This window comes from Bemisia tabaci, chromosome 2 (genome assembly GCF_918797505.1).
Source record: "Bemisia tabaci chromosome 2, PGI_BMITA_v3".
Lineage (NCBI taxonomy): Eukaryota > Metazoa > Arthropoda > Insecta > Hemiptera > Aleyrodidae > Bemisia > Bemisia tabaci.
The window spans coordinates 11,747,620-11,773,351 of record NC_092794.1 but is presented as its reverse complement, the minus strand read 5'-3'; the positions used below and the strand labels follow the sequence as shown (position 1 = coordinate 11,773,351).

Below are 25,732 nucleotides of genomic sequence, written 5' to 3'. Positions count from 1 at the left end.
TGAACGCAACGGGATTAGCGAGGTACGATCAAATGGAAAATGCGCCACCAAAACTGTCATGATAGCGAAAAGAACAGTAAGTGCATGCTGGGATGAACCTCGATACACATAAAAGCATGTGCTAACCATGGCTCATACACAGAAATGCACTTACTGCTCCCTTCGCTATCACCGCAGTAAACGAGACCACTGTGTTTCTGTCATTTAAGGTATGTGAAATGTCAATGGATCGTATTCGGTACATCAGACAGGTGAGATCGTATCGATATCGATTGGTTCGACATGTAAACATAGCCTCAAAAGTCAATTGAGAGATCCGACAAAGCTGGTTTTTTGTGACAGATTTTTTCTTATTTTGAGTACCAAATGACAGTGAAAAGTGAAATTGTTCGGAATTTTCTTATTTGCAGTTTTCCAACTTAAATCCTACACTTTTTGTTTGAGGTTTTGTTATATTGTTTTGAACCAAACGACACATCGAACCCCTAACGAATACGACCCTTACATTATTTCCTCTTCGGACCTAATTTTCGAACGATCCACTTACACGGAACTGACGAGTGGATCTGCAGAAAGAGATTCTACTCGACCATAATCCGTGAAAATTCGAAGCCCGGAGCATAGATGTGCCAAAATATCACTGATGTCTACTGACAATAAAAGAATCTTTATGTTAAAATTCATGTCTATAGATGGCTGTAGATTCAAAAGTTACTAAATAAACAGGAATAGAAGCCAAATTAACTGGGGGAGAAAAAAAATCTTTCTCTGCGAAATCTGAGAGAAAATTCGAGACGGAGTGCTGACGTATCTTTCATAAAGTCTCGCTATTATTTATAAACATTTTACCAGAAAGAAACGCGTCCTTCCTTTGAAGCCATCCCGTGATATTAACCGCGCCCGAAGGGCGAAATGAGTTCTCATCTCGGGAAAAAAAGAACTTTGACAACAGGAGGAAGCACCCCGACCGCGCTGTCCCGATTCCTGAACCAATATAATCACCCCCTCTGCCCTCTCGTTTTGCACTTGGTGATTTGATTCTTGACAGGATGCAAGACACTTTTTCCTCCGACTCGCACTGTGTGCTCAACATGCCTGCATGCTTGCATCCTGTCTTTTCACCATCCCTTCCTCTCTTTTCCATTTTGCCGCGAAAGACGGGTTCTCTTCACTTCAAAGGAGCATGCACATGGTTTTAGTCTCATCGCTAAAAAGATATGAAAAGAGCCTTCGAAATTGTCACAGCTTCCCGCATACATGAGAGGGAAAATTGCGGTAAATGCTGAATGCAGCACCGTCGCACAATTCGTCGAGTCGATTAGAGAGGTTGGACATTAAATTTTTGACTATAACCGTAGATTTTTATTTTTATTTTGCCACATTTTAAACTTCAAGGAGTGCTTGTAGCAGAGCATTCCACGAGGAAACCAATGGGACTACTTTAAGGATCTCAAAGTTTCGTATAAACGGAGATATAAGCGTTTGAAGTTTCCAAATTGTGTCCGACCTCTCCTATTGACTTGATCCACTGTGCGTCCTTACTTCAATCCAGGGGTTAAAAAACTGCTGCTTTCGCAGGTAGAAATTGATGCTGAGAAAACTGGGAAAGACGGCTCGCATTGGCGGAAAAATTGCGGCGGTTTGTGAATAAAACGCGGAAAAAGATCATCCCTCCTAAAATGTACAGAAAAAAAGGTTTTCTAAAAAGGATGATAAATTTGAAAAATCAGGGTTAGGGACTAACTGCATCAATTTCTTCCAATTCATTAGGGTAAATCAACAGTCAAGAAATCTACTTCCACAAATGCGCAGTACCATACAGCCACGAATTTTAACCATTCCCTGATATTTGGTAAAGAAAATCCTAAACTCACAAATTTGTATGACACTCAGGAAGTCGCCATACTCGCTTTCAGGCTTTTTCTATTTACCTAGGAAGATGCATCAAGTAAACCCCGAAAAATTTATTTTGAATCAAGGCAACCAAACTGTAACCTACCTTCTCAAACACACCATTTGGAAACAATCTTAGTTTCATTGAAAACTGTACGTAGCTTTGTGTAACGTAATTTAAAGTGGAATGACCGAATTGGTGGAAATCTAGGTAATTGGTTAGGAGTTACTAATAAGGTTACTTAATGGATCCAAAAGTATCTATGCGTTTTAAGAGTAAATTAAGCAGTTTTTGAGTTTCAGGATGAGTGGGCATGAATTTGACAGGGATTGGCGAGAGTAAAATCATCAAAAAACCTAGGTTTGCCGAGAAAACGGAGTTGACAGATGATAGATGTGGGAAATTCGTTGAAGGATGCAAATATTATTGCATGCCAATCGAATTGAGATTTGGCCGTGGTCACAATGATTTTCCGATGTTTAGTTTAATACGTTTAGGAGATATCACAAAGAATTCACAGCTAATCGATAAAAGTGCGAGGAGTTGTAATAATTACACCAGGATGCAACTAGAACTTGTCGATCAGCTGATCTCAATTCGTCCCTCTGCGTTGAATGTGTGTGTAAGTATGCATCACCACGCCCAGGTCAACACCTGTTGTTCACCAAGATGTCAGATGCAAAAACGGGAAAACAAGCGATTTGACTTGAGCAAGGTGTAATCATTTTTTGTTTAGAATTCTAGCTACTTGAGCTGATTTTGGTAACAAGTGCTGTGACATAACCTCTTGAAAACTCTTGACAGATGTAATTTCTGGAGAGGAAATGAGAATGAAAGGTAGAACCAGTAGGAGAAAATTTACGAGTGTAAACTATGCAAAACAAATTACTTTTGAAAGTTCTTTTTTATCTGTTTGCGCGTGAAGTTAGATTATTTAATCAATTTGAGTTCTTAGTCCCTGAAATTACGGTTTAAAAACGGCATAAGTAACTCTTCCTTGCATGAAGGTTGAAGTGATGGTAAAGTTTCATCGGGTGACAACAGCACGGTTTTCAAGTCCCAATTGAATAAATGCTAATATTTTTTTGGGGGAAAAGTAAGCATCTGACGAGACTACAGACGATATCAGAGCAAAAAGTACACGCAAATGCTCAAATAAACCCTCCTCTTCACACCTTATCTCTTGTAGTGCCATTCCAGAACCCACCAACCTGCAAACTGCAGTACAGTCACCCTACACAGCCCCAAATCCACGCTTAAATATCCTCTTTTCAACCTCAAAAACCAATCACTTCCGCTTCCTCTACCAACAACTGGAGCCTCCTTTCTAGGAAGGAATACACCAACAAACCATGGTAAACTAAACAAAAATCAACTTGCTTGGATAGGCACCCCATGAGAGCCCCTTGAACTTGCAAACCTGCAAACTGCAGCACACCAACCTCGAAAGGTCCCGAACCCACCCCTAACTACAATTTCGTCAAGTTAGCTGATCTGCAGCTTAAGACTTCTCAAAAAGAAGAAACACATCCGAACAGCCCTCACTAAAACAAACACAAATCTAACTTACTCGGGTTGGCGCCCCTCCGGTGACCTGAAAGCGGACCTGGAAACCGCGGCTGAAACACTGACCACTACGGGTCACCACCGACACGTGGGCCTGAAAAAGCGGGCCTGAAAAAAAAAAACACCCGGGCACCAGGAAGCCGCTGAAAAAAGGCTTGGACCTGGGGCGGAGCGTGGCGCGGAGCGGGGTGGCGGCACGGGGATGACTGCGGGACTGGCACTACAGGGTGATTCCCGGCCGCGGCCGACAGGGTGTCTGCCGCGGTTCACGCATGCGCCCCGCGCTCGCATCGATTCACGCTGGAGAGCACCCTCGCCCCTCTGCCCCGCTAAACCCAAACCACCTAACCCCAATTCAATCCCCTATCTACATCCGCGGTTCTGGCCCGACGTCTCGCCCCGCACCCCTCCATCCCTTTGAGCCGAAACCGCGTAACCCCAATTTCCTCCCCTAGGTGTATTCGTGGTTTTTGCTGCTCTCCGCGAGGGGAGTCGGCTTCCATTCACACGGCTCACCCCCGCCCGCCGGGCTGCCGATACGACGCTGGCGTAGCGTAAGGGAAAGTATTGCGGGCCGCCGTCGCTGATGTCGATGGCGGGAGGGTGAGGGTGCGGGTGGGGGTGGGGATGGGGGTGGGGGCGCAACGAAAATAAATCAAAATTGCGCGCCCGCCAATCGAGTTATTCTGAGTGGTCGCGCCCACGGATAATGAGGTTTCTCGAAACAAATCGGACCCGATTTCTCGGCGACAACAGCTCAAGACTTGTGTCGCGATGCCGTCGCCACGTGCTCAGGAGGAACGCCGCATGTGCTTTCGGGCGTTGTCAAATTTCTTCTTAAATTTTTCCCCGTAGAAACACCCGTGGCGTGGCGTGCTTTGCGATATATCGATTGTTATGCCGTTTAAACCTATGGAAAAGAATCGATAAACAGGTCGCCCCGCCCAAACACGGAAATATTTTAAAAATATTGCTGAAAATATTGTCAAAAACATTTTAACAATATTTTAACAATATCGAAATAATATTGCTGCAATAGTTTGTTGTCCGCCCCCCTGACAATATTGCAGCAATATTGTCAAGGTAATATTGATAATATATTTTAAAAATATTTACTTGCGATGAGGTTATCATATTCCATATCCGTGTGCGCGCACTCTAGGAGACGTCTTTGGTACTAATTTTCTTTCTAATGTACACATGCGTCCAGGTTGTGGATCGTAGAGTTGTTACTGACCTTAAAATCCGCGCCGTCCTAGTCGGGATTAGAACCCACGCCTCGGGGTGGAGTTGATATCCGAAGTCCAGTACTTTACCACCAGACCAGCCAGGCTTGATGTAGATGGGCCCGTAAATTCAATCTCTTAACTATCGCAGGCCTCTGAGTCCGTAATATGTTTGTTTATTGACGGATTCTTATAATATTTTACCAGAATTTATTATTTATTATTTATTTATTATTTTTTATTTCATCCTGTAATTTGTGTTTCAAATTCTTTATTAATTGTACTCAACATATTCCTATTCATGTATTACAAATTTTCGTTTTTTTTTAACTCTCTCTCATTTTTTTCTTTACCAAATTACTGTTTTTTATAATTGCGTCTTTTTCCAGTTTTAATTATTTGAGCTTTTTCCTAGTTTGAATTTATGTCGATGTATTTATGTTATGTTATTTATTTTTTTCCCTTCTTTTTGTCTTTTCTTCCCCCCCCCCCTTTCTTTTTTCTAGCGATTGATTTTAGTAAGTTCCGCAAAATAATTGGTAAACAGAGCAAAACCATACGCTAATTTGGCAAACATTTTGAAAATCTAGCAAAAATTTTAGCCATAATAGCATAAACTAGTAATGTTAATTTCGCAAAAGTATAGTTTGCCATTTTCGCACAATAAAATTACCACTTTTGCAAATTGTTTTGTCGTTCTCGCCACGAGGGTGGGCATTTTAGCAAAAAAAGCAAATTGCAGAAATCGCAAACCATTTTTTGCCATTTTAGCAATTAATTTTTAAATATTACAAAAATATTTATAAAATATTTTTAACATAATATTAAACAAATATTTTTAAACTAATATTTCTAAAATAATTTTAAAATATTTTGTAAATATATTTTACAAACTGTTTTAAAAGTAATTACATAAATATATTTTGTAAATATATTTAAAACATTTTTATAAATATATTGTTACAATATTGTCATGAAATATTTTAGCAATATTGTCAACATATTTCTGCAGTGTATTTAAGGAAATATTTACATGACAATATTGTTTCAATATTGACAATATTGCTGCAATATTGCTGCAATATTTCGTGTTGGGCGGGGTGTTCGCAGCGAACACCTTAATAATCGCACTGGAAAAAAAACACATTGGATCTAGAGTCCGGACTCTTGAAAACATTGACAAGAAAAAGGACTCTTGATTCAATCAGATTTAAGCTGAAATCAAAAGGAAATTCGCTCAAGAGGGTCCTTGATTTAAGCAAAAATCCGATTGAATCAAGAGTATTTTTTCTTGTCGATGTTTTTAAGAGTCTGGACTCTAGATTCAACGTGTTTTTTTTTCCAGTGCGATTCTGTACCATAGGTTTGAATGTCATAAAGATCGATATACATCCCAATTCACGCCACGCCACTGAAAAACACAGAATCGACGGATAAGAATAGAGGATGAGACGTGGGGTACCGTTTCCCAGATGATCTGTGGAAGGATAGGTTCCATTCCGTTGACGATTGGGAGTCGCAGAGTGCCCTAAAGCGCTGATTCGATGTCTTAAATATAAATGACAAATTTTTCGGGGGAAAAACCGAGAGAAACTTGGCAACAGTTAGATTTGAAATTTTCAGAGGATTTTCTGCCCGGGAAAAATTTGCTTGACTTTCCGCAAAACATAAATATTTGATCTACAGCAGTTTGGAACAGTTTGCAGCGCGGTAGAGTGGTGTGACTGAGATTGCCCTTGAAATTCACGAGACGTTTCATTAAAATTTCACGCTCACCTGACGCCTGAAATGTACCTGAGAAACTTTGATCCTTCAGCACAAGTGACTTACCCACCGTTCACCAGTCGCAGAAAAACTTGTGGACACGGCAGTGGAAAACAAGCGGGAAAGCTCTGATACGTTCGTATTAGAGAAGCGCTCAGATGTTTGCTACGTAGGTTCGTTCTTCAGTTCCCTAAAGATGATGAGCACTGTTGAGATGAAAAGAACTCGCTCACCAAAATTTCAACGATCGATTTTGAGAAAACTACACTGCCGCTAAAAAATAAAATATAGAAAAAGCGATTGTTGTCCTCTGTATTTTGACATCAGAAGCATTAAATAAAGGTATCACAGATCATTCTATTCTAAATATGTTAGGCCCATCTCTGTCATCTCAATGTTGAGCTGGTGCGTCATTTGAACGTAGTGCCACTCATGTATGCACTTAAATATTACTAACTATATTACTTTATGCATACAGTAGACTCTGGATTATCCGGCTTCGTATTATCCGGACTCTGGATTATCCGGTTCGATTTTGCAACCATGTAACTACGTACGCATTCCGATAAGTGAGGGGATCCGCGGAGAAGCGGTCGCAAGGCATATTGGCGCCTGCAAGGCTGAAGGAATACTTCACGCATTGCGCCAAACAGTGAGGTCGGCGTGGAACGCATTAGCGCCTACTTGATTGCATAAATACTTCTCGCATTACGCCAAACGCAGTGCAGTCGGTTGGTTAGCCTAAAACGCACATTAGCGGCTACAAGACTGTATGAATACTTCACGCATTGCGCGCTTTAATCGTTGTATTGTAATTTATCGTTGTCGGCTACCATTCACAATCACCATTGAGTCGTTTAATTTGGCGTTAACCTTTTAAATTCGTGTTGGTATGTACATGATGTATACATAAAAAGAATACTGTGGTGTTGGTTGGTGGTGTTTGTGTTTACTATTATTATCCGGATTTTTTTTCACCCGGATCAGGCCCGGCACCAATTAATCCGGATAATCCAGAGTCTACTGTATATTATTCTACCTCTCCTTCTCTATTTTTAATAATTAATATAAATATATTATTCTACCTCTCCTTCTCTATTGCTAATAAATATTAATTCTAGTGGCGGATTAAAATCAAAAAGCGCTTCCTATCGGCTGAGCGCTTTAAAGAGCAGGCGATTTTTTTCTGTCCCGTATTTCCAGCAAAACTCATTACATCGCGGTCATTGAGGTTACTCTGAATCCCTTCTTCGGTAAGGGGGAAGGGGGGTAGGGTGGCGCAACACCCTTTGATTTCAAAAGGGATCTTTTGAGCGTTACGGACACTCTCATGCGGACTATGCGGATGATTATTGCCGAGAGCTGTCCCCACGGAATGATGGATCATTGTTATATTATGTGCTCACGGTGGCTTGTTGCTCCTCCGAAACTCCTTTGATGACGAGGCTTTTCGGTTCCAACTCGTGCCATTCGACAGTATGAGACAGTATGCATACGGACTCAACCGAAAACAATAGCCAGGATATCTATATTTGAGTCAGAAAATAAAAAAAAAATGGCTATTTTGTATGGCTTTTGTGCGGCAATTTTATGAAAGAAGGGCCGCACAGCAAAAAAAAAAACCGGAATCATATTTTCTCTGTTCATTTCCTTCTTCTTCTTCTTTTTTTTTGTTTCCTCCGATAAATTTTTATTTTTGAGGAGGATTATGAATCTTTTTCCTTGAAATTTTCATGCATTTAACTCTCCTATGGACATGGTTTTCTACCGCGGAGTATGTCTCTCTCTTACAGTTTAACATTGAGGCGGCCGAAAATTGTTCATGGCGGGACAGGTCTATAGTTATTTACATTTCTCACGGCAAATAATCGGAAACACGAAACATGACATTCTTGGGGTAGGCACTGATTAAAATATCAAAGACTAATCTTTATCAACATGAGAACACCGGAAAAATCCCTTTATGAGCTTCAGGGTGATTGAAGTGTTTTTCCTTCTCCGAGTCCTGCCTTTATCGTAGCTTTTGCGCAAAAAACAGCTCTGCATTGGCTTCCTAACTCCAGCCAAGAAGTCCGATCAATATTAGAACAGATAAGTTCTTTCTTAAATCTACTAATGTAAATGGACTCATGTCGCACTGATGCGTCCAAATCCATTCAATTCAAAAAGTTCGATTAAGGATCTGCTTTGTTGTAAGTTATGTATCCGTTCCGATGCCAAAATATTAGACACTCAAAAGGGCTTTCGTAATAAATACGACATGATACTCAACTCAGTTTGGTATTCTACGGTTTATTCTTAATATTGATTCGCGTTTCATCAAACTAGATTAGCAGATGCTTATGTAAATGTTCATAATCTGAATCGCAAGTGCGTAAATTGCACGTGCGATATTCGTCAGTGAAGGGTATAAACTGAATTAACAAGGGCTTTTACACACGAAAATGGCGTGCCGCTTGCTAATCTTGTTATCTGGGAAGTGGAGATTTAAAACATGCCAAATGCTATCAAATGTTCCACAGATTCTGGAATTGCTCCTTTGATTTAGCGAAAATCTTGTGGTTTTGTAAAGAGATAATTTTTCCAGAAATAAAAACCAAATTTAGACAGAATTCCCCAATAAAAAGTTTACGAAGAGAAAGTATTTAAGTTCTTTCAACAGTCAAGAACACAATGCGCGATCTTAGCAACGCCTAGTGGCACTTATGATGTTTTGAATTTCGACTCTTCAATAATGACAAAACTTGAAACCTCATTAAAACTGTCAGAGGTTGATTTTTTTTTTCTTTTTTTGAGAGTCGATTGAGCCCAGTCTTCCGATCCAACATGCTGCTCTGGATGGGAGAATGGAAACCGTTATAATCAGCTTTTCAGTTTATTTGTTTAGCTCTCGACTAGAACACGTGCAATGTAAAAAGTAGACTTGACTGAAAATTATCTGACTTGGAAAAAACCTGGAAAACAGCCCATAGAGAGCCAACAACTCGCGTGATCTATTCTTATCGACGCACGACTCTCTTCGATAAATCTCTATAATTGTCTAAGGTCTAAAAGCTATGGAATAAAAATGAACAATCCAAAAGGGATGGCTGCAAATTCATTGGTAGAATACAAATACGTCTCGTTCAAAACAATAACAAAATGAAAAAAAGGAGTTCGGGGGTAAAATGTTTGGACGAGCGATTAGAAGTTTACTTTCCGTAAGGAAAAACTGAAGCGATGAGAACTGTGTAAAAAGTATCAAGTGAAGAAATCCTCTGTGCCGTAATGCGTGAAGATTCTTAAATAGTTTTGATACGTAAGGATGAAAACTGTGGGGGGGGGGGGGGGTGTTAACGGAATTTTTAAGACACTTTTCAATTTTTCTTTTCGAATTTTTCACAGAATTTTAAATAAGATCCAGTGTCCACCTCTGTACAAGGAAAACTCTCAATGCAAAGATAGGGAGCAAATACAAATAACAGGGTTGCCACTTTGGGGACTCCAAAACCGAATACATGGTAACCCTGCTAACGTGTTCGCTCCCTAACTTTGCATGGAGAGTTTAATTAAATATAGAGGTGGGCTCTCAGGGTATCATGGGATATACCCTCCATTACGGCCTCAACTTTGAGAGCTTTTTTGGAGCTTTCGAGTTGATTTCAGAGAAAACCAGTGGCACCATCGTGTTTCTCGCGTTTTACAAACGGATCTGTCCTTAAAACGCAAATTACCTACACAAGCAAGAGCTCTATTGCAAAATGTAGCCCATGTAATGAGTTGCGAGCTACTTGTGCATAGGTTCATTGACCCAACTCCGGGATAGTAAAAACACGCGTCATTAAAGTTCCGACGTAACATAAGAGTGCTAAAGAACATAATTAAACTCTTGGCAACACCGCGGAACTTGCCACGGAAACGATGTCCGTATTGTCATGTCGGTCGCAGACGAAACAGAAAATAAGATAACAAACAAACGTGACAGTAAACTAATTCATTAGTTTCGAGCAACACTTGAAGAAGACGCGACGCGACGCTACGACACACGCTGAAACGTCAATCCGTGTTTCCACAAAAAAATCGCGACGCTAAGATTGCCGCGCGATGACCCAGCGCTCATCTTTCGGGCTGCCTCTGCAAATGAGGTCTAGTTACATCACCTCATGTTACGGATTTATCGTTTGGTTTAAATAACAGGCACTCAGGGTACCAAGTGCCTGTTAAAAGAGGAGTTGCGTTAGGGACCTTTTCTGGTCCCACCTGGAATTTGCTAGATGTTTCATACTTTATAAGTGATAGTCTTATAAGGCTTATAGTTCTGTTCAGCGGACCGAAAAGTTTCGTTGACATGACCGGATAATTCGTTTGTGTGTACCGAACAAAACCTGGTTCAATATGCTCCTCACTAGTTCGGATTCACCGAAATTCTCTTTTCAGTAATCATACACATGCAAGCCATAAAATCTCCAAAAATAACGATTAAGGTTTGGCTTTAATACGAGATTTAATTTGACGAGAGATGACCGAACCGGGCCCGACAAGCCGCGCGGTTTACTTGGTGTGGTGTCGCAAACACCCGGTGGAACCGTGGCTTGAAAATCATTGCACCCGTCGCGCGGCACACTTCGCGTCGCGTGCTGTCTAGGGGCCGTGGCTTCGGGCATCGCCTATGAGATTGTGTGATTGAGCTATTCTACGACGACCGCGCTTTGGCCGACGGATTTTCACGCTCGAGTTTTGCTCGTTTGCAACAAGGTCAAAGAAAAACAATATCCGCGAGGAAAATCGATCAGAATTCTATACTTCGGCGTGGCCGCTCATAAGTACGCAAAGCGTATCAGGGAGGGAGGGGGAAGGAGGGAAGATGCTAAGCGTTTAGAACTATTATGTAGCACAAAAATTCAATTGGTATTGAATGACTTATACATGGGCAAAAATAGAGGGGTCTGCTCCACGGAAATCTGCTCGGACCCTCTTGAGAGCTGAGCTGGATTTTGCTAAGTAAATTGCGTGCGTGGCATGTCTATCATCTTTAAAATTGTGACTGGATTTTAACGGTGCGAAAAGCTGAAATTGTTCCTGTAACGACTCAAAGTTTTCAAAATTCACATTTTGTTGTTTGAAGCAAAATAAATCCCCCAAACCCTCCTTTTGAGTTAGGAAACTCTCGATAGGGATCTGCAACAGTGAAGAAGACTTGGCGGGGTTCTTATTATAACCCCCTAGACTCCCTCGCCCCCTGATTAGGTGCCTTTCTGCCACCCCACGATAAGTTTCTCGATCGGCCCATGAACATATTATCGTCATTCTCCTTACGAAAGAACCTACCTGGATTTTAGTGTGGTAAAATTTTCCTTCGCAAATGACATTCTGATCAGGAGAATCTCGGGCATCTTTAACTTAAAATTATACTCATTTCTCTTCGATCTCATTCAAAAGTCAGAAAACATTTTGAACAAAAGTAAGACGGGTACGTTCTTGGAAAAAAATTGAATTTTCCGAGTCAATTGGACCGCGTTAAGCAAAAATAGACCATGCCACATCGGCTATAGCCTTTAACCCGGTAATTTCAGTTTTTACAAGAGTACGTTTTTGCGGATTCCTTTAAAAATTTTAAGCTATCTACCTCGTACTATGCAGACAATTCACTTAACTTTGCACAAAAATCCGGACAACTTTTTTCATGTAAAAAATTAGATTGCCGAATTAAATTTGGTAATGGATGATATGGCTTGGTTCCTTTCTGCTAAACGCGGTCCAATAGTGCATCCTTGGAATGGATTTACGTATCTTCGTCCGGCAATCGACTAATATAGAAAGTTGAGTAAAAGTTTAGGAACATTTCCTCATTTTGTCGATTTGGTCTCAATAAGATTAGGTTTCTTTCGGCTGATCTCGATCTCTGAGTCAATTTTTCAAAAAACACGTTCCATGAGCAGCGATAACACCATTCATTGATCACCGATGATTCGGCAGCGCAAATCTTCACCTTCTGGCCAAAGTATCACAAGCGCCATGCAGCATTTCAAAACTTCCGCCGCCATTTTATTTTTTTACAGAGAAATTGTTGGTTGCATCTGTTTGAAAATGTCACTGAATTTTATCGGCAGCACAAAGAAAATTCAGTGACATTTTTGGACAGCTTTCTTAAACAATTTCTCTGTAAAAAAAATAAAGAGGCGGCGAAATTCTTGAAGCGTCGCATGGCGCTTGTGATACTTTGCCCGGAAGCTGAAGAAATCATCTTTGGCCAGATAGTTCGTATTCCTTCCCTTCTCTACGCGAATCTCTGGCGGAATCTCGGACACTCGAACGATTCGTCACCGTCGATAAGGAAATCCAAACAAGCGTTTCCGACGCGGTGCTGGTTGACAGGTGGGAGACGCTTTTCTAGGCCCGGCGTCATCAGTCCGGAGCGGGACGTCTTGGAAGCTCGCGCGAATTCCGCGGTTCAATGCCACAGTTGGAGTCCCGAGTCCGGTTCGGTGCTTCGTTCCGCGCTTCGAGGGGGCCTTGGATGGACTGCAAAAAGTGCAACACCCTCACCCTTGCCCTCGCCCAATCGCCAAACCACAAATGAAACTCGGGTTCCACGGGATTTTCTCCCAGTTGCTCGCCGCGCTCACCGGTAGGCAAAGTTTTTTTTTCATGTCTTTTCGTCCAATTTTGCTCGGAAAATCTAGAAACTGAATTCCTCTGACATTTCACGGATTTCTTTTAAACATTTCGGTAAAATTTCCTGAGGATTGAAGATATGCTAGATGGTTGAAAAGACATACTTTTAAATTGTTTTCAGACAGAATTTGTTGTTCGAAACTATAAACCATTTCTAGAGAGCAAATAAGGGTGGCTTAACTGTTTTTCCCTGACATTTTCGTCATTTTCCCTGACATTTCCAGATTTTCCCTGACTTTTTACAATTCTCTAGCATTTCCCTGAAACATTTTCGTCAAATTGTCTGACAGTTGGAGACATGCCACACGGTTAAAAAAACATAATTTTAAATAGTTTTTATGCAAAATTTTTTGTCCGAAACGTTAAACCCATTCACAGAGCAAATAAGGGTGGCTTAACTGTTTTTCCCCTGTCCTGACACTTTAAAAAGCTCTAATGCCCAATTCCTAGAAAGAGGGCATCAATCGCCACGTGGGTCATTAATTTACGTTCCTAAAATATCTCACATATTAGCAGACAAAACAGCCGAACGTGCTATCTCCAGCAATTGTGCGTGGTTACATTTTTCTAAGCCGAGTCAGTCAATTCGTTTTGAACGGGAGCACTAGTGAATCACTTGAAAGAGTAGGGAAAAAAGCACGACAATTTATGCTTCCTTATCGAAATCTTCGCAGAGAACAATGGACAAATTCAAAATCTTCCAAACTCATCTCATGCACAAAATAGAAAAGAGAGGTTATGGAATGCGTCAATTCACACTTCTCGCTCACAGTGAACCGAAGTTTCCTTGCGTTGAATCGAGCATTAAACTAATTGCTGTACAATTTGATGGAAAATTTCCTGACGCGTGCTAAGTTGTTTTGCTAACAAATTGGAGATGCTTTCACATAGAGGTGCTGCGCTGCCTATGAAAGCATCTCCGAAAATGTGTTCGTTACTACTCCCTTGACTCTCTCGATAACGTGGGAGTGAAAATAAGCTCCATTTTCGCTGACGTCTGATTGGACTTCATTTTGCATACGATTTCTAAGGAACTCATTTGTAAAAGAACTTATCTGCACATTGTTTCTAAAATGAGCTGGGAATAGTAGTTCCTAATTATTCCTGCCACGGCTGGCAAAGTACCTGGATTTTCAGAAATAACAATAAAAGTGTACTGGACCCATAGTTAAAGTTAAAACACGAAAGCGCGATGCAACTATTCGACCACCCGAGCGTGGCACAGTATCACACTAAATTGAAGGCGAACTTAACGCACCAACTCTGCCATAATAGCGAGGAGAACCGTAACTCTCAAATTTTTGGAATCGAGTTCCCTTCAAAATTTCTGAAATCTCTTTCAGATGAAATCACTGAGTTACGTAAATTATAGACGGCCCCTTGCGGCTCTTTTCGCTATCGCGGCAGAATTCACAAAATTGCATTATTGCAACATGAACCGCGTTACGCAGAAAGGAACCAAGCCACAACATCTGTGTCCAACACTGAGAAAAAACTATGGCTTATAAACCTATTAGAGGTAAATATGGAACACCACTAATAGTAGTACCTCTACATATAATAATAGCACATATACCTTAGTTATGGTACCTGTACCTCAATTAGGTACAGAGACCTTAGTATGGTTCACAGACCGAGAATCATTAGTTTATTTACGACTATTATAGGTGTTCCATATTTACCTCTAATAGGTTTATAAACCATAGTTTTTTCTCAGTGAAATTCAATTGGGAAAATTCATTTTTTACATGAAAAAGGTTGTGCGGATTTTTGTACGAATTTCAGAGAATCCTCTGTATAGTACGAGGCAGATTCCTTGCAATGTTCAAAGGAATCCGCACAAACGTTCTCTTGTAAAAGCTAAAATTACCCGGTTTTTGGCAATAGACGCATTTAGTGTGACGTCACATCTCGTTATAATTTCGATACCTCGAAAGTCGAAACGTGCCCCAACAAACGAACATGGAGGAATCTGCGGGATATAGGCGGGGGGGGGGGGGGGTAGGGGTATTCGCTCGATGACTGTCTATGATAGTACGAGTTTATTTTACAATCAATTCTTGTGATTGTGATCTCAAACGTTTTGGTAAATGAGTAGCTTTCATAATTTTAAAGTCCCATGGATTAATTGTTTGGTTTCAGGCTAGTTTTAGCAGTATTTCGTCAATTGTTCATTTTGGAGGTTATGTTTGTTTGTTGGGGCACATTTCGACTTTCGAGATATCGAACCACCAATATAGCTCCGTTACGTCACCACTAAAATCGTCTATAGCTGATGTGGCTTGGTTCATTTCTGCTAAACGCGGTCCAGATGTGATCTGATTGATCCGTTGTCCGTATGTCCCAGCGTTCCTGACGATCCTGCTCTCGGGGCTGTGGCTGTCATGGGTCTCGGTGGTGCTGCCGAAGCTCCGGTCGGGGGAGATCCCGATCCAGGTCGAGGAGAGCGACGTGGCCTGGATGGTGGCCCTCATGGACGTCGGGAACCTCATCAGCCCCATCCCCAGCGGGTACCTCATGGACCGCCTCGGGCGCCTCAACGCCGTCCGCCTCTCCGCCCTCGCCTACGCCGCCGCCTCCACGCTCGCCCTCACCGCCTCCACGCCCGAGCACCTCTACTTCGCCCGCCTCTTTGCCGGTGTCGGCAAGGGCATCGGCTACACTGTCGCGCCTATGTACGTCGGTGAGATCGCAGGTAAGATTTGTCCACTCAGCCCTCACTATCGCGTATTTGTTTGTTCATTTCAGCTACGAGCATAGCATGATTAAAAATAGAATTCTAGTTAAGATCAAGTAGTTCCAGGTAATACGTTCGCAGATTATCAAGTATAATTGCACGCCAATCGTTCTCTCCTTCAAACATCTTTGACAGAGTAGTACCGTATGCTAAAATAATTATAAAAAGAAGAATCTTCGTACTATACATTTTTATTGAAGGTTATTTCCTTACATGCTGGTTACAAGCATGGCTACAATGATTACATGCTGAAAGCCTTTTCGGCCTCTCAGAGCCATCTTTAAAGCAATAAAACAAATAGAAAAGAACTGCATGATGGTATCAGACAGGTAAACAAGCAAAAGAAAACGAAATTTTTGACAATATAACTGGCAGATAAAACGAATAGCACACAAATCACAGTGGCCAGACCATTCGTAACCAGCATGTAAGTAAATAACCTCGAATAAAAATTTATTATACCATGATTCTTCTTTTCATATTTTTTTTCTCTCCTTCGTTTCTTTTTGTTGTTTCCTCCTATTTCTCAATGCAGGAGAACCACAGCGACATTAAACGAAAGAAAATTGAATCAGTGAGTTTGAAAACACACCAACTCGGGTTTTTTTCGATATTCACTTTTTTACGGTTTAGTAACACTTATGGATAGAAGCATCTGCACGCAAAAGGAAATTTCGAAATTGCTATCGGAAGTGCTCGAAACAGCGACGGGATGAAAAGGGAAAAATTGAACTATTTCATTGGAAATGCCAATTTTTGGCCATTTCAAGGAAAACGGGTGACCATCCGATTTTGCGGTTTTCTTTTTTCGGTTCAGTATACCTTGTACCAACAAGTTATATAAATTATAAAAAAATGTATAAAACAAGCGTTATTCAGGTCGAAAGATATAAATTTTTCAGGGCAGACTATGAAAAATCAGTATCTGAAAGTCGGTGAGAAAGAAAACACACCAACTCGGAAATTTTTAGACGCTTAATTATCTGCCATCAAACATGGTGTATCGATTTCATCTTGGTGCTTTACAAAGTCTCTAAGTACTTGTCCTTTGGCACCAAGAAGGTTTTTCTTAAACTAACTTCTTCGCCCGCTGCGCAGTTTTAGGTGTTTCCTGAACATTTTTTTTTTTTTCCCGAGTTGGTGTGTTTTCGAACTCACTGATTCAATTATGAATGGTTTAATATTTTCGTGAAATATTTTGTTTTCAATCTGCAGGTGCGAAGATCCGAGGCGCTCTGAGCGGGATCTTCGTGATAATGCTGCAGACGGGTTCGGCGTGCTCGATGACGTTCGGGCCGTGGATGTCGTTCGCGAGCCTCAACTGGATCACCCTCCTCTTCCCGGTGGCCATCCTCCTGCTCAGCGCCCTCGTCCCCGAGTCGCCCTACTACCACCTCATGCAGGGGCGGGAGCCCGCCGCCAGGGCCGCCCTCGCCCGGCTCCGAGGCCCCCGGGCCAGCGACGACGCCGAGCTCCAGGCCATCAAGAAGAAGATCGAGATGGACATGGCCAGCCCCGCCACCTGGGGCACCCTCTTCCGCGACGCCGGCAACTGGAAGGCCCTCAAGATACTCCTCGTCGTCAACGCCTTCCAAAGGTTCCCACAATCTCCATTTACACGGAGAAAAAAACTTCGTGTATGGGACCCGAAGTTGAGGTCATATGGATCTCTGAAGTTTTCGGATCACGCATCCAAAAACTTGAGGTCCAGCTGCCGAAGTTCGGGTCAGACATCTGAAGTACTTAGGTATGTACCGGATACTTCAGATGCGTGACCCGAACCCTTCGGTATGTACCTAGGTACTTCAGATGTCTAGACTCGAACTTCGGCAGCTGGACCTCAAGTTTCGGATGCGAGATCCGAAAACTTCAGAGATCCATATGACCTAAACTTCGGGTCCCATGCATGAGGTTTTTTTCTTCGTGATAGTATTCTTACTGGGATAGCGTTGCCCTTGCTCAAAGAGGACTTGGATCGTGGGGCCCAACATACTATGTCAGATGAGGATGAATTGGACAACATTTTGCAATTAGAAACTACAATTTCTGGCTCAGTTTAGAAACAACGTGTGCGCTTTTAGTTTCCCTTTACGCATGAGTGTTATTATGGATGCGCCAGATATTGTAGTTCTTAATTGCTAATGATGTTCAATTGTACGAATTCAACAAGATTCGGCCTAACTACAATAGACGCCACCTGTCATTCTCTTGAATCTTATTATTTTCGACTCAAATCTAAATAACAGCTTAAAATTGTGTGAGTTTTTCCCCGTTTAAACAGAAAAAGATTCTGCTTCAGCGCGCCTGGATTATGAGACGGGGCGCTACGAGGGAGTCACATAAAGTTTCAAAGTGTTATGTTATTTGGAGCTGCTTAAACAAAATACGGCATAAGAGGAAAGTAGGGACGTAAAATGCGGAAAGGCAGACACCTGGTTAAATCTACCGAAAAATCTATCTGGTTAAATGGAAAGAGGATCAAAAAAGAGAAGAAGTAGTGAAAAGAGACGAGGAGCTGAAGAAGAAGAAGAAGAAGAGGGGAAAAAGAAGAGAAAGAGAAAAAAGGGAAAGGAAAGAAAAGGAGAAGAAGAGAAAAATAAGGGGAGAAAGAGAAGATGTAAAGAAAGAAAGGAAGAAGAAGAAGAATAGGAATAAAAACTTCTTTTTACTACTTTTCTTCTGCCTTTCCTCCTTTCTATCCTTCTTCCATCTGCCCTAATTTGTTTCCTGCTTATTACATATTTGTCTCCTCCTCCCCCTTCTTCACCCTCTCTGTCTTGCGACCTCTGCTAGAAATTCCACTCCGTGAAGTTTCATTTTGCATCCCTGGTCCTGGCCATCATACCCCAAAACTGACGAGGGTTTTTGTCCTTAGGTTGGGCGGGATCAGCTGCGTGTTCGCCTACGCGTCGACGACCCTGCCGGCTCCGTCGGGCGACGGCGGGGGCGGCTGGGAGTGGTGGGACCCGCGGGTGACGCTCATCGTGTTCGGGTGGGCGGGGGCCGTGGCCGGGGTGGCCGCCACCAGCGTCATCGACTCCTTCGGCCGCAAGCCCCTCCTCATCGCCTCCACGCTCGCGCTCAGCCTCCTCACCGGCCAGTCGGCCATCTACTACTACTTCGCCTATCAGACCCCCTACGACGTCCACGACTACGTCTTCATGCCCCATCTCGGCATCATGCTCTTCGGCATCGCTTACGCCTTCGGTCTCGGCCAGGTAAGACTCCAAGATTCTCCTATCAATTGGACTGCATTTTGCAATTTGGAACTATAAGTTCTGGCTCATCTGAAAAAACACTTAGGTGCACAGGGAAACAAATGGCGCATACCGACGGTGAAACTACCAAACCACGTATCTCGGTTTGCGACGTCGCAGACTTCCTGTCATACTTTATTTTTTAAATGAAAAACTACTTAACATCCAGTCTTGAAAATTTCTGTGATTTTTCCTCTTTGTGCGGAGAAAATTCCGTGAAAATTTCAAGGAATGATATTGCAGAAATTCTCGTAGAAATCGCCGCAAGAGTAAAATTCACGAGATATTTTCCGGAAAATCCGTGTTTTTCGATTTCCCTGACATTTCACTGAGACGAAAATCGCTTGCAAAATAAAATTCCCTGACATGCCGAATTCTAGCGGATTCCCTACGTTTGCTCTAATTTCTCGATTTTCCCGGTCGGTAGACACGTTGCGAATAATTGCTTTAAACAAAATTGTATACAGCATGTTTCATTTTTCACGATCCTCAGGTGCCGCACACCCTGCAGAGCGAGCTCCTGCCGACCAATGTGAAGGGTCACGCCTCTGCCCTTGCCACCATCGTCCTGTCCATCTGCTCCTTCGCCACCAACAAACTCTACTTGACCGTCAGCCACCGCATCGGCGTCTACGCCATGTACCTCTTCTTCAGTCTCAGCAGTCTCTGCTGCTCCCTCTTCACTCTCTTCTGCGTCTTCGAGACCAAGGGCAAAACGCTCGCCGAGATCCAAGCCATCCTCGGTCACTGATAGAATCCTAGCGTGAACTGAGCGAAAATTATTCCGTGAAATCGGTGCTGCCATTTTATTTTACGGAAGATTCCAGGATTCTTGGAATTTATTCCGATTTTCCAAAGTTCCGAGAAAAATTCCGATTTTTTTCAAAAACTCCGGGAAAAAATTCCGAAATAAGCCCGAATTTGGTTCCGAAGAGCGTTAAATTTGATGAAAACAAAAAACAAAATTAATAAAATGAAAATCATCAAATTCGATAAAATTCGTGGTCAAACTGACGAAAACCCGCAAAATTCCGGAAAAATTTCGAGAATGGCTGAAAATTCCGGGAAATTGCTGCACAAGACCGGATGACATTATGAAAAAAGGAACCTAAGTTTGTTGGAGAAGAAAAGATCTGGTCACTTCAAAGCGACTGCATTTTGGAAAACGGCGGTGGGTTAAGAGCTCGTTGGTAGATACACGGTGCAGTGATCCGGTCGAAACCAAAACATGGTTCTCTTTTTTAAAACTTACATCTCCGACACCGCAATTGGCAGGCAAAACCACTTACGTACCTAGACGGGCAGTGTTTCTCGATTGAAGGTACAATATCTCACTTACGTCAAAGACAGTATATCGATGGCCGAAGTGCGAAAGCACGTATCTCCATGAAGTGTTTTAAAATTTTCGCTCCTCTTTTGTTTTTTCAAGGAAAAACTAGCCAACTTTAGAACTTTAAAAACCCGAATATTCTGCTAACAGAGAGGAAGAGTCGAGCAAGATTTCAGTAAATTACTTTGACTAGTTTTGTAGAATAAAGATAGAATAGGACGCGAAGGCTGCAACGTTGCAAACGGAGATGAGTGGTTTTGCACTTTGGCCATAGATATGTGCTATTAGTCCCATAAAGTCATGAGTGAAAATATTTTTTTCTGGACGAGGGCAAAATGTATTCTTCATTGAGACCAACTGACTTGCTCCAAAGGAAAGAGAGGAGTAAAAGTTGCCATAATTCTACAATGATGCCTTCTATGAAGGTAAGACTATTTGATGTATGTTGTACATAAGATATTTTGTTTTGTATGATACCACTTCTTGATGATAGTCATTTAAAGTAATACAATAATACAGAAAAAAATGATGAATGAATAACATCTTTTTTCATAGCTCTATTTTCTCGGTGAGATGTTATCATTGAAAATCTAAAATAATATCACCGGAAGTTTAGCAGCATTATTGTTAACCCTTCAACTATGTATTTTTTATCATGTGTACACACAAGGGTATCTCAAAGTACCCATACCAGGAATGACAGGCTTTTATCTAGGTTAATCCTACTTGGATGAAGTCAAGGGGTACGGAATCAGGAGATCTGAATTCTATCGTCTAGGAGTTCTGACATACAAAGTCGACCTCCTAGTCAACATGTTAACTTTTAATTGGGTCAAATTAAAAGAATGCAGAAAAATAGAACATTACTCAATGCTAGAAAGTCCAAAATCGGCCCATTTCCGTCCAATGTACTGACTTCTAGAGGTCGTATGGCTCAAGTCACTTCAACAACATCCCAAGTCGCTAAATAGCCGTGGAAAAATGGTTGTCCGGCTAAATTGTCCCCGCGGAATCAGGCATCGACAAAGCTCTTCGAGGAGACACAAGGGGCATTCTAAAATTGAATCGGTTTTCGTTAGACGGCCTCAAGTTCAAGAACTCATGAATCCTAGCTTTCGTTGATCACGCAGGACGCTAGGACTCATGAGTTTTTTAACTTACGCCCGTCTGACAGAAAATAATTCAATGGGCCTGTTGCAAACTTTTGCGAGAGCAAAACTAAGCGTTGTTCCTAGTTGATTTTGTCTCAAAAATCACGATGAGCGCATCGGCAAACTCTGAAATTCCCTCCTAACTTCACAATCGGCGTAAGAAATTTGCGTTTTTTTAAGCTTTCCCGCTTCAAAAAGGATACTACGGCACTGTACGGCACTGATGAACACTTTGTTAGAGGAGTCCTTACATTCCATCCCTGCTCAACATGGCCGACGTTCTCGCGCGCAAGTTGAGGAGAGCACGAGGTCAATCAAGGCGGATATCTATCAACGCGAGAAAATGTGAATGTAAACGCACCGATTGTTATCAGGTGATATGATTAGAATCATCGTCCCGTTACATATGTGTTTTGGCGAATTGGCGTCGGCTATGTTGAATATTGCGTGGTATCCTTGTGAGTAGGGGTTGGATGGAATGACTCCTCTCACGAAATGATAACCTGTGCCGAGGAATCGTTTTTGAAGCGGAAAGCTCGAAAAAACGCAAATTTCTTACGCAAATTGTGAAGTAAGGAGTGCATTTCAGACTTTGCCAATGCGCTCATCGTGATTTTTGAGACACTTTCTATGAGTAACAACTGTGATTTTTGCTGTAGGAAAAGTTTGCAACAGGCCCATTGTTATATTTGAAAAATAAATGCCAGGTAAGGGTAAGATCTCCAGAACACCTTGCATCTACATATCTACAAGGACGATTTCCGTGATTTTGCTGCAACTATTGGCACATATTGATCCCTAGATAGCTGAACTGTGCTCAAATTTTCAAATGGTTTGTTTAATGCCACAAAGCGGTCATAAGGAACTCTCTGGTATTTGGGTAATGGGTCCGCATCATTTTGAGCCACTTCTGAATAATCCACGTGTCTATTTGGACGAAGTTTTGGAATAACATTTCGATGTGCTGAATTATTTTCCACCGTACGTCAACTCTCCGGGGTTAATGGCAGGGTGCTAGAGGTAAGTGCCTGTAAGTAGGTACTCTAGTGCGTTCACGTTCGTTTCCAAAGCACTCGTTCTATGAATAATTAAGTAAACCGATTAACGACTCAAAAGATATGGGATTCAGAAATTAAAACTTGAGAAACTGTTGCGATTAGCTTTTATTAGGAACCAGCTTCTTTCCTTGCTCGACAACCGACACTTAAAAATCATCAATCAACAAAGTGAAGATGATTTTACCTCTCTTGTGATTTAAGTTTCAAATTCATACACGCAGCCTCTAGAGCGTTCAAATTTGATAACTTCGATTCAAGATCATAGTTAAACGTTTCAATTGTCATAGGATGAAAACAAAAAACTTCCCTGGGGTGCCGACTGAACTCAAAAATCGAAATTTTCTTATTTTTCGCGAGCAGTCCCTGCAGACCGATTATTGAATTTGATAGACAAAGCAGGAAATAGGGAGATGAAGGGATCCTACTGGTGGAAGCGGGTGGTTGCAATGGACAAAGGAGGTAGGTAATAGACTAACTAACGGCAACCCACGAGAGACCCTATAGTAAGTTCGTCCATCATTTTCTCCCTTAGTCTATAGGAAACAGGAACCACCCATTTCAAACAGTAGGGTCGCTCCATACTCCCTATGCCTTCTTTGTCTATCAATTTCCATAATCAGCTCGCTGCATGGCTAATATTAGAGAAATACCATGACTTTCAAGAAAATAGAAATCCACAGCCGCTCTGGTCAGGGCGATATTCACTTCAGAGGGAAAAACTCATTACCTCCACCAAAGTTCCTTGACTTTTGCCTCTGACTTTACAATTTTTTTAAAATATTTTCTTTCAATTCGCCGAAATTTTCATGTATTTCAAGTTTTTCCAAACTGTATCACCACCCTACCGCGTTTTCTTATTATCACTGAAAATGATCGGTGATAGTCCGTTTTTACGAGAAACTCTCGTTCGAAATATACGAAAAAAGCAAAAGCTACGGACAATCGATATTTAACAGCAAGGACCGACCATCAATTTTTTGCGAGAGAATTCGCGCTTTAGCTGCCGCCGCACAGTGGACCGAGTCAATTAGAGAGGTCGAACATGAAATTCTTGACTTAAACTGCAAAAATTGATGTTGATTTCGTCACATTTTTAACTATAAGGGGTGTTTCTGAAAGCCAATTTTACGAGAAAACCAATGAAACCACGCTCAGAACCTCAAAGCTCTGTATAAACGGAGATATAAGCGTTTCAAGTTCCCGAATTGTGCCCGACCTCTCCTATTGACTCGATCCATTGTGCGCCGGTAAGTTCTACGGCGGGAACTATAGCTCTGTGACTGTTGGTCGTGAGCTTGAGCACTCTCAATTACGAACGAACAATTTGCATGTTAATGAAGTCGGAGTGGTGTCTGCCAGCTACCTGAGTCCCTGTCATCTTTCAGTGTTTCAGATTTCGTCCGTGACGTTTCGAATCTTTGTTTCGGCTGTCTCTTTTTCATTTGACAAGTCTCTCGGTGGCGGCGGTGGGGACATTACGCAGATAAAAATATCGCAGTTGTGAGTTTATTAGTACTAGGGACTTTTTTCCTACGGTCGGGTGCGATTTATTATAGAAATTTACCGGGGGGGGGGGGGGGGGGTAGTAAGGCTCGATCCCATGTTCTTCGGAACTCGCACATTGCTTATACGTTATGCGCTTAATTTCAAAAAGAGCTATTGCGACAAACCGCGCGGGAAAAGTTTAAGAATCTGCAATACACTGACAGATTGAAACACACAGTTCTAATTGAAAATCATGTCTCACGAGCTACAAGGTCATCATTTACCAAAACGAACTTGATCGTTTTCATGAGATTAGTAATTCATGCATTCAAAGTACAAGTACATCACTTACGGCTGAAAACTCATGATGACGATAAACACAGTCATTACCTGTAACAGAAAGAGAAGAAAGTATGATAACAATGGAAAATAATAGTATTTAATTTAATGGTTTATTCAATTTCTAAAACTCAAAATATAATTTAATTATTACGGAATGTATTTCTATCAGTCATTATCTTAATATCGTTGTTTACTAAAATGGTAAAATTAGGAAATCTTTTCAACGGAATGAAATTGGTAATTTTGAAAGGACACCGCGGGAACAGTGACCCTTGAGTGGAAACAACTGATTAAAAAATCCAGGTTAAAAAAAAAAAATAAAAAAAGAAAAAATAAAAATCGTGAAAAATATAAAGGGAGTTAAGTAGAATTGCGAGGACAATTGGATGAATATTTATGGAGAACCGATACTAATTAGACTAGGTAATTTGTTACGATCTGTTGTGACCGTCGTTGTAATCTGCACTTTTACGTCCTTTTTTTTCCAACGCATTACATAAAAATAATGGAATCACGGAGACCACACTCTAAACGCAATAGAAAAATGAGCTTTAGAGAAAAAATCTAGAGTTAGGTTAGATTAGTAGGATGGAGGGCGGTAAAATCGTCGGATATTGATGTTTACAGGATCGGTTTTTTTCTAGGTGTAGCAATTGACGTGGGCTAAAAAAATCCTGTCGTAGATGACACGGATCGAGGTAATGGGCATAAAGTTTAACACACTTGATTGATCGGCAAAAGAGTAGAGGGCATGCTTTGTGATGGTGAAACATTTCAAAGAAGCTTGCGTCCGTCCAGCTTACACTGCAATTCAAGGTTGCTAGGTATTAAGATCGAATATTAATACTTTCAGTTGTGAGGAAAAGTAGAGGTAATTTTATAATGCAAAATAGCAGCATACGATTGGATCATCGCCTCCGAGGGCACGCGTTTTGCTGGATGCAGCGGGTAAAATTGCAGGCGTTTTTTTCCTCGGCGTGAAACAACATTTCGCGCTATGGTTTCGGCGCGGGTCCGGACAGAATACCATACAGTACGAACGAGGCACTAAAAATATGTGCGATGGGACTAACGATGACTAACGATGGGACGAGTACTAAAATATTTGTGCTCTTGTGTTACATTTGGTTAATTTAGGACCCAACACACATTTTGTGTTGAATTTATTACAGTTTACGTAAAATTCAGCGCAAAAAAACAATGACTAAGAAAATGCATTCCTCCGATTGCGAATTTGGTAGTCACCGTTCGTTTTTTTCATTAAATTT

General features: G+C 41.5%; 2 protein-coding genes across 5 annotated transcripts in view; one reads left to right on the top strand and one right to left on the bottom strand.

Moving 5' to 3' along the window:
* The window catches only part of LOC109033668 (dystrophin, isoforms A/C/F/G/H), a 151,286-nt gene that overhangs the window by 42,706 nt on the left and 82,848 nt on the right, over window positions 1-25,732 (bottom strand). The window contains exon 40 of one of the 4 annotated variants that reach the window (XM_072296689.1): window positions 24,371-24,512. The exons of the other annotated variants lie outside the window; for them this stretch is intronic. Coding sequence (XP_072152790.1) covers window positions 24,451-24,512 — 62 coding nt within the window. The 3' untranslated portion in view covers window positions 24,371-24,450. Of the gene's footprint in view, window positions 1-24,370; window positions 24,513-25,732 lie in introns of those variants that run through there. 4 annotated transcript variants of the gene reach the window in all.
* LOC109033670 (facilitated trehalose transporter Tret1) lies at window positions 12,790-21,055 on the top strand. The gene is made up of 5 exons (XM_019046379.2): window positions 12,790-13,057; window positions 15,452-15,799; window positions 17,057-17,438; window positions 18,717-19,059; window positions 19,592-21,055. Exons 1-5 carry the CDS (start codon window positions 13,006-13,008, stop codon window positions 19,847-19,849), a joined length of 1,383 nt encoding a protein of 460 aa, XP_018901924.2. The 5' UTR covers window positions 12,790-13,005; the 3' UTR covers window positions 19,850-21,055.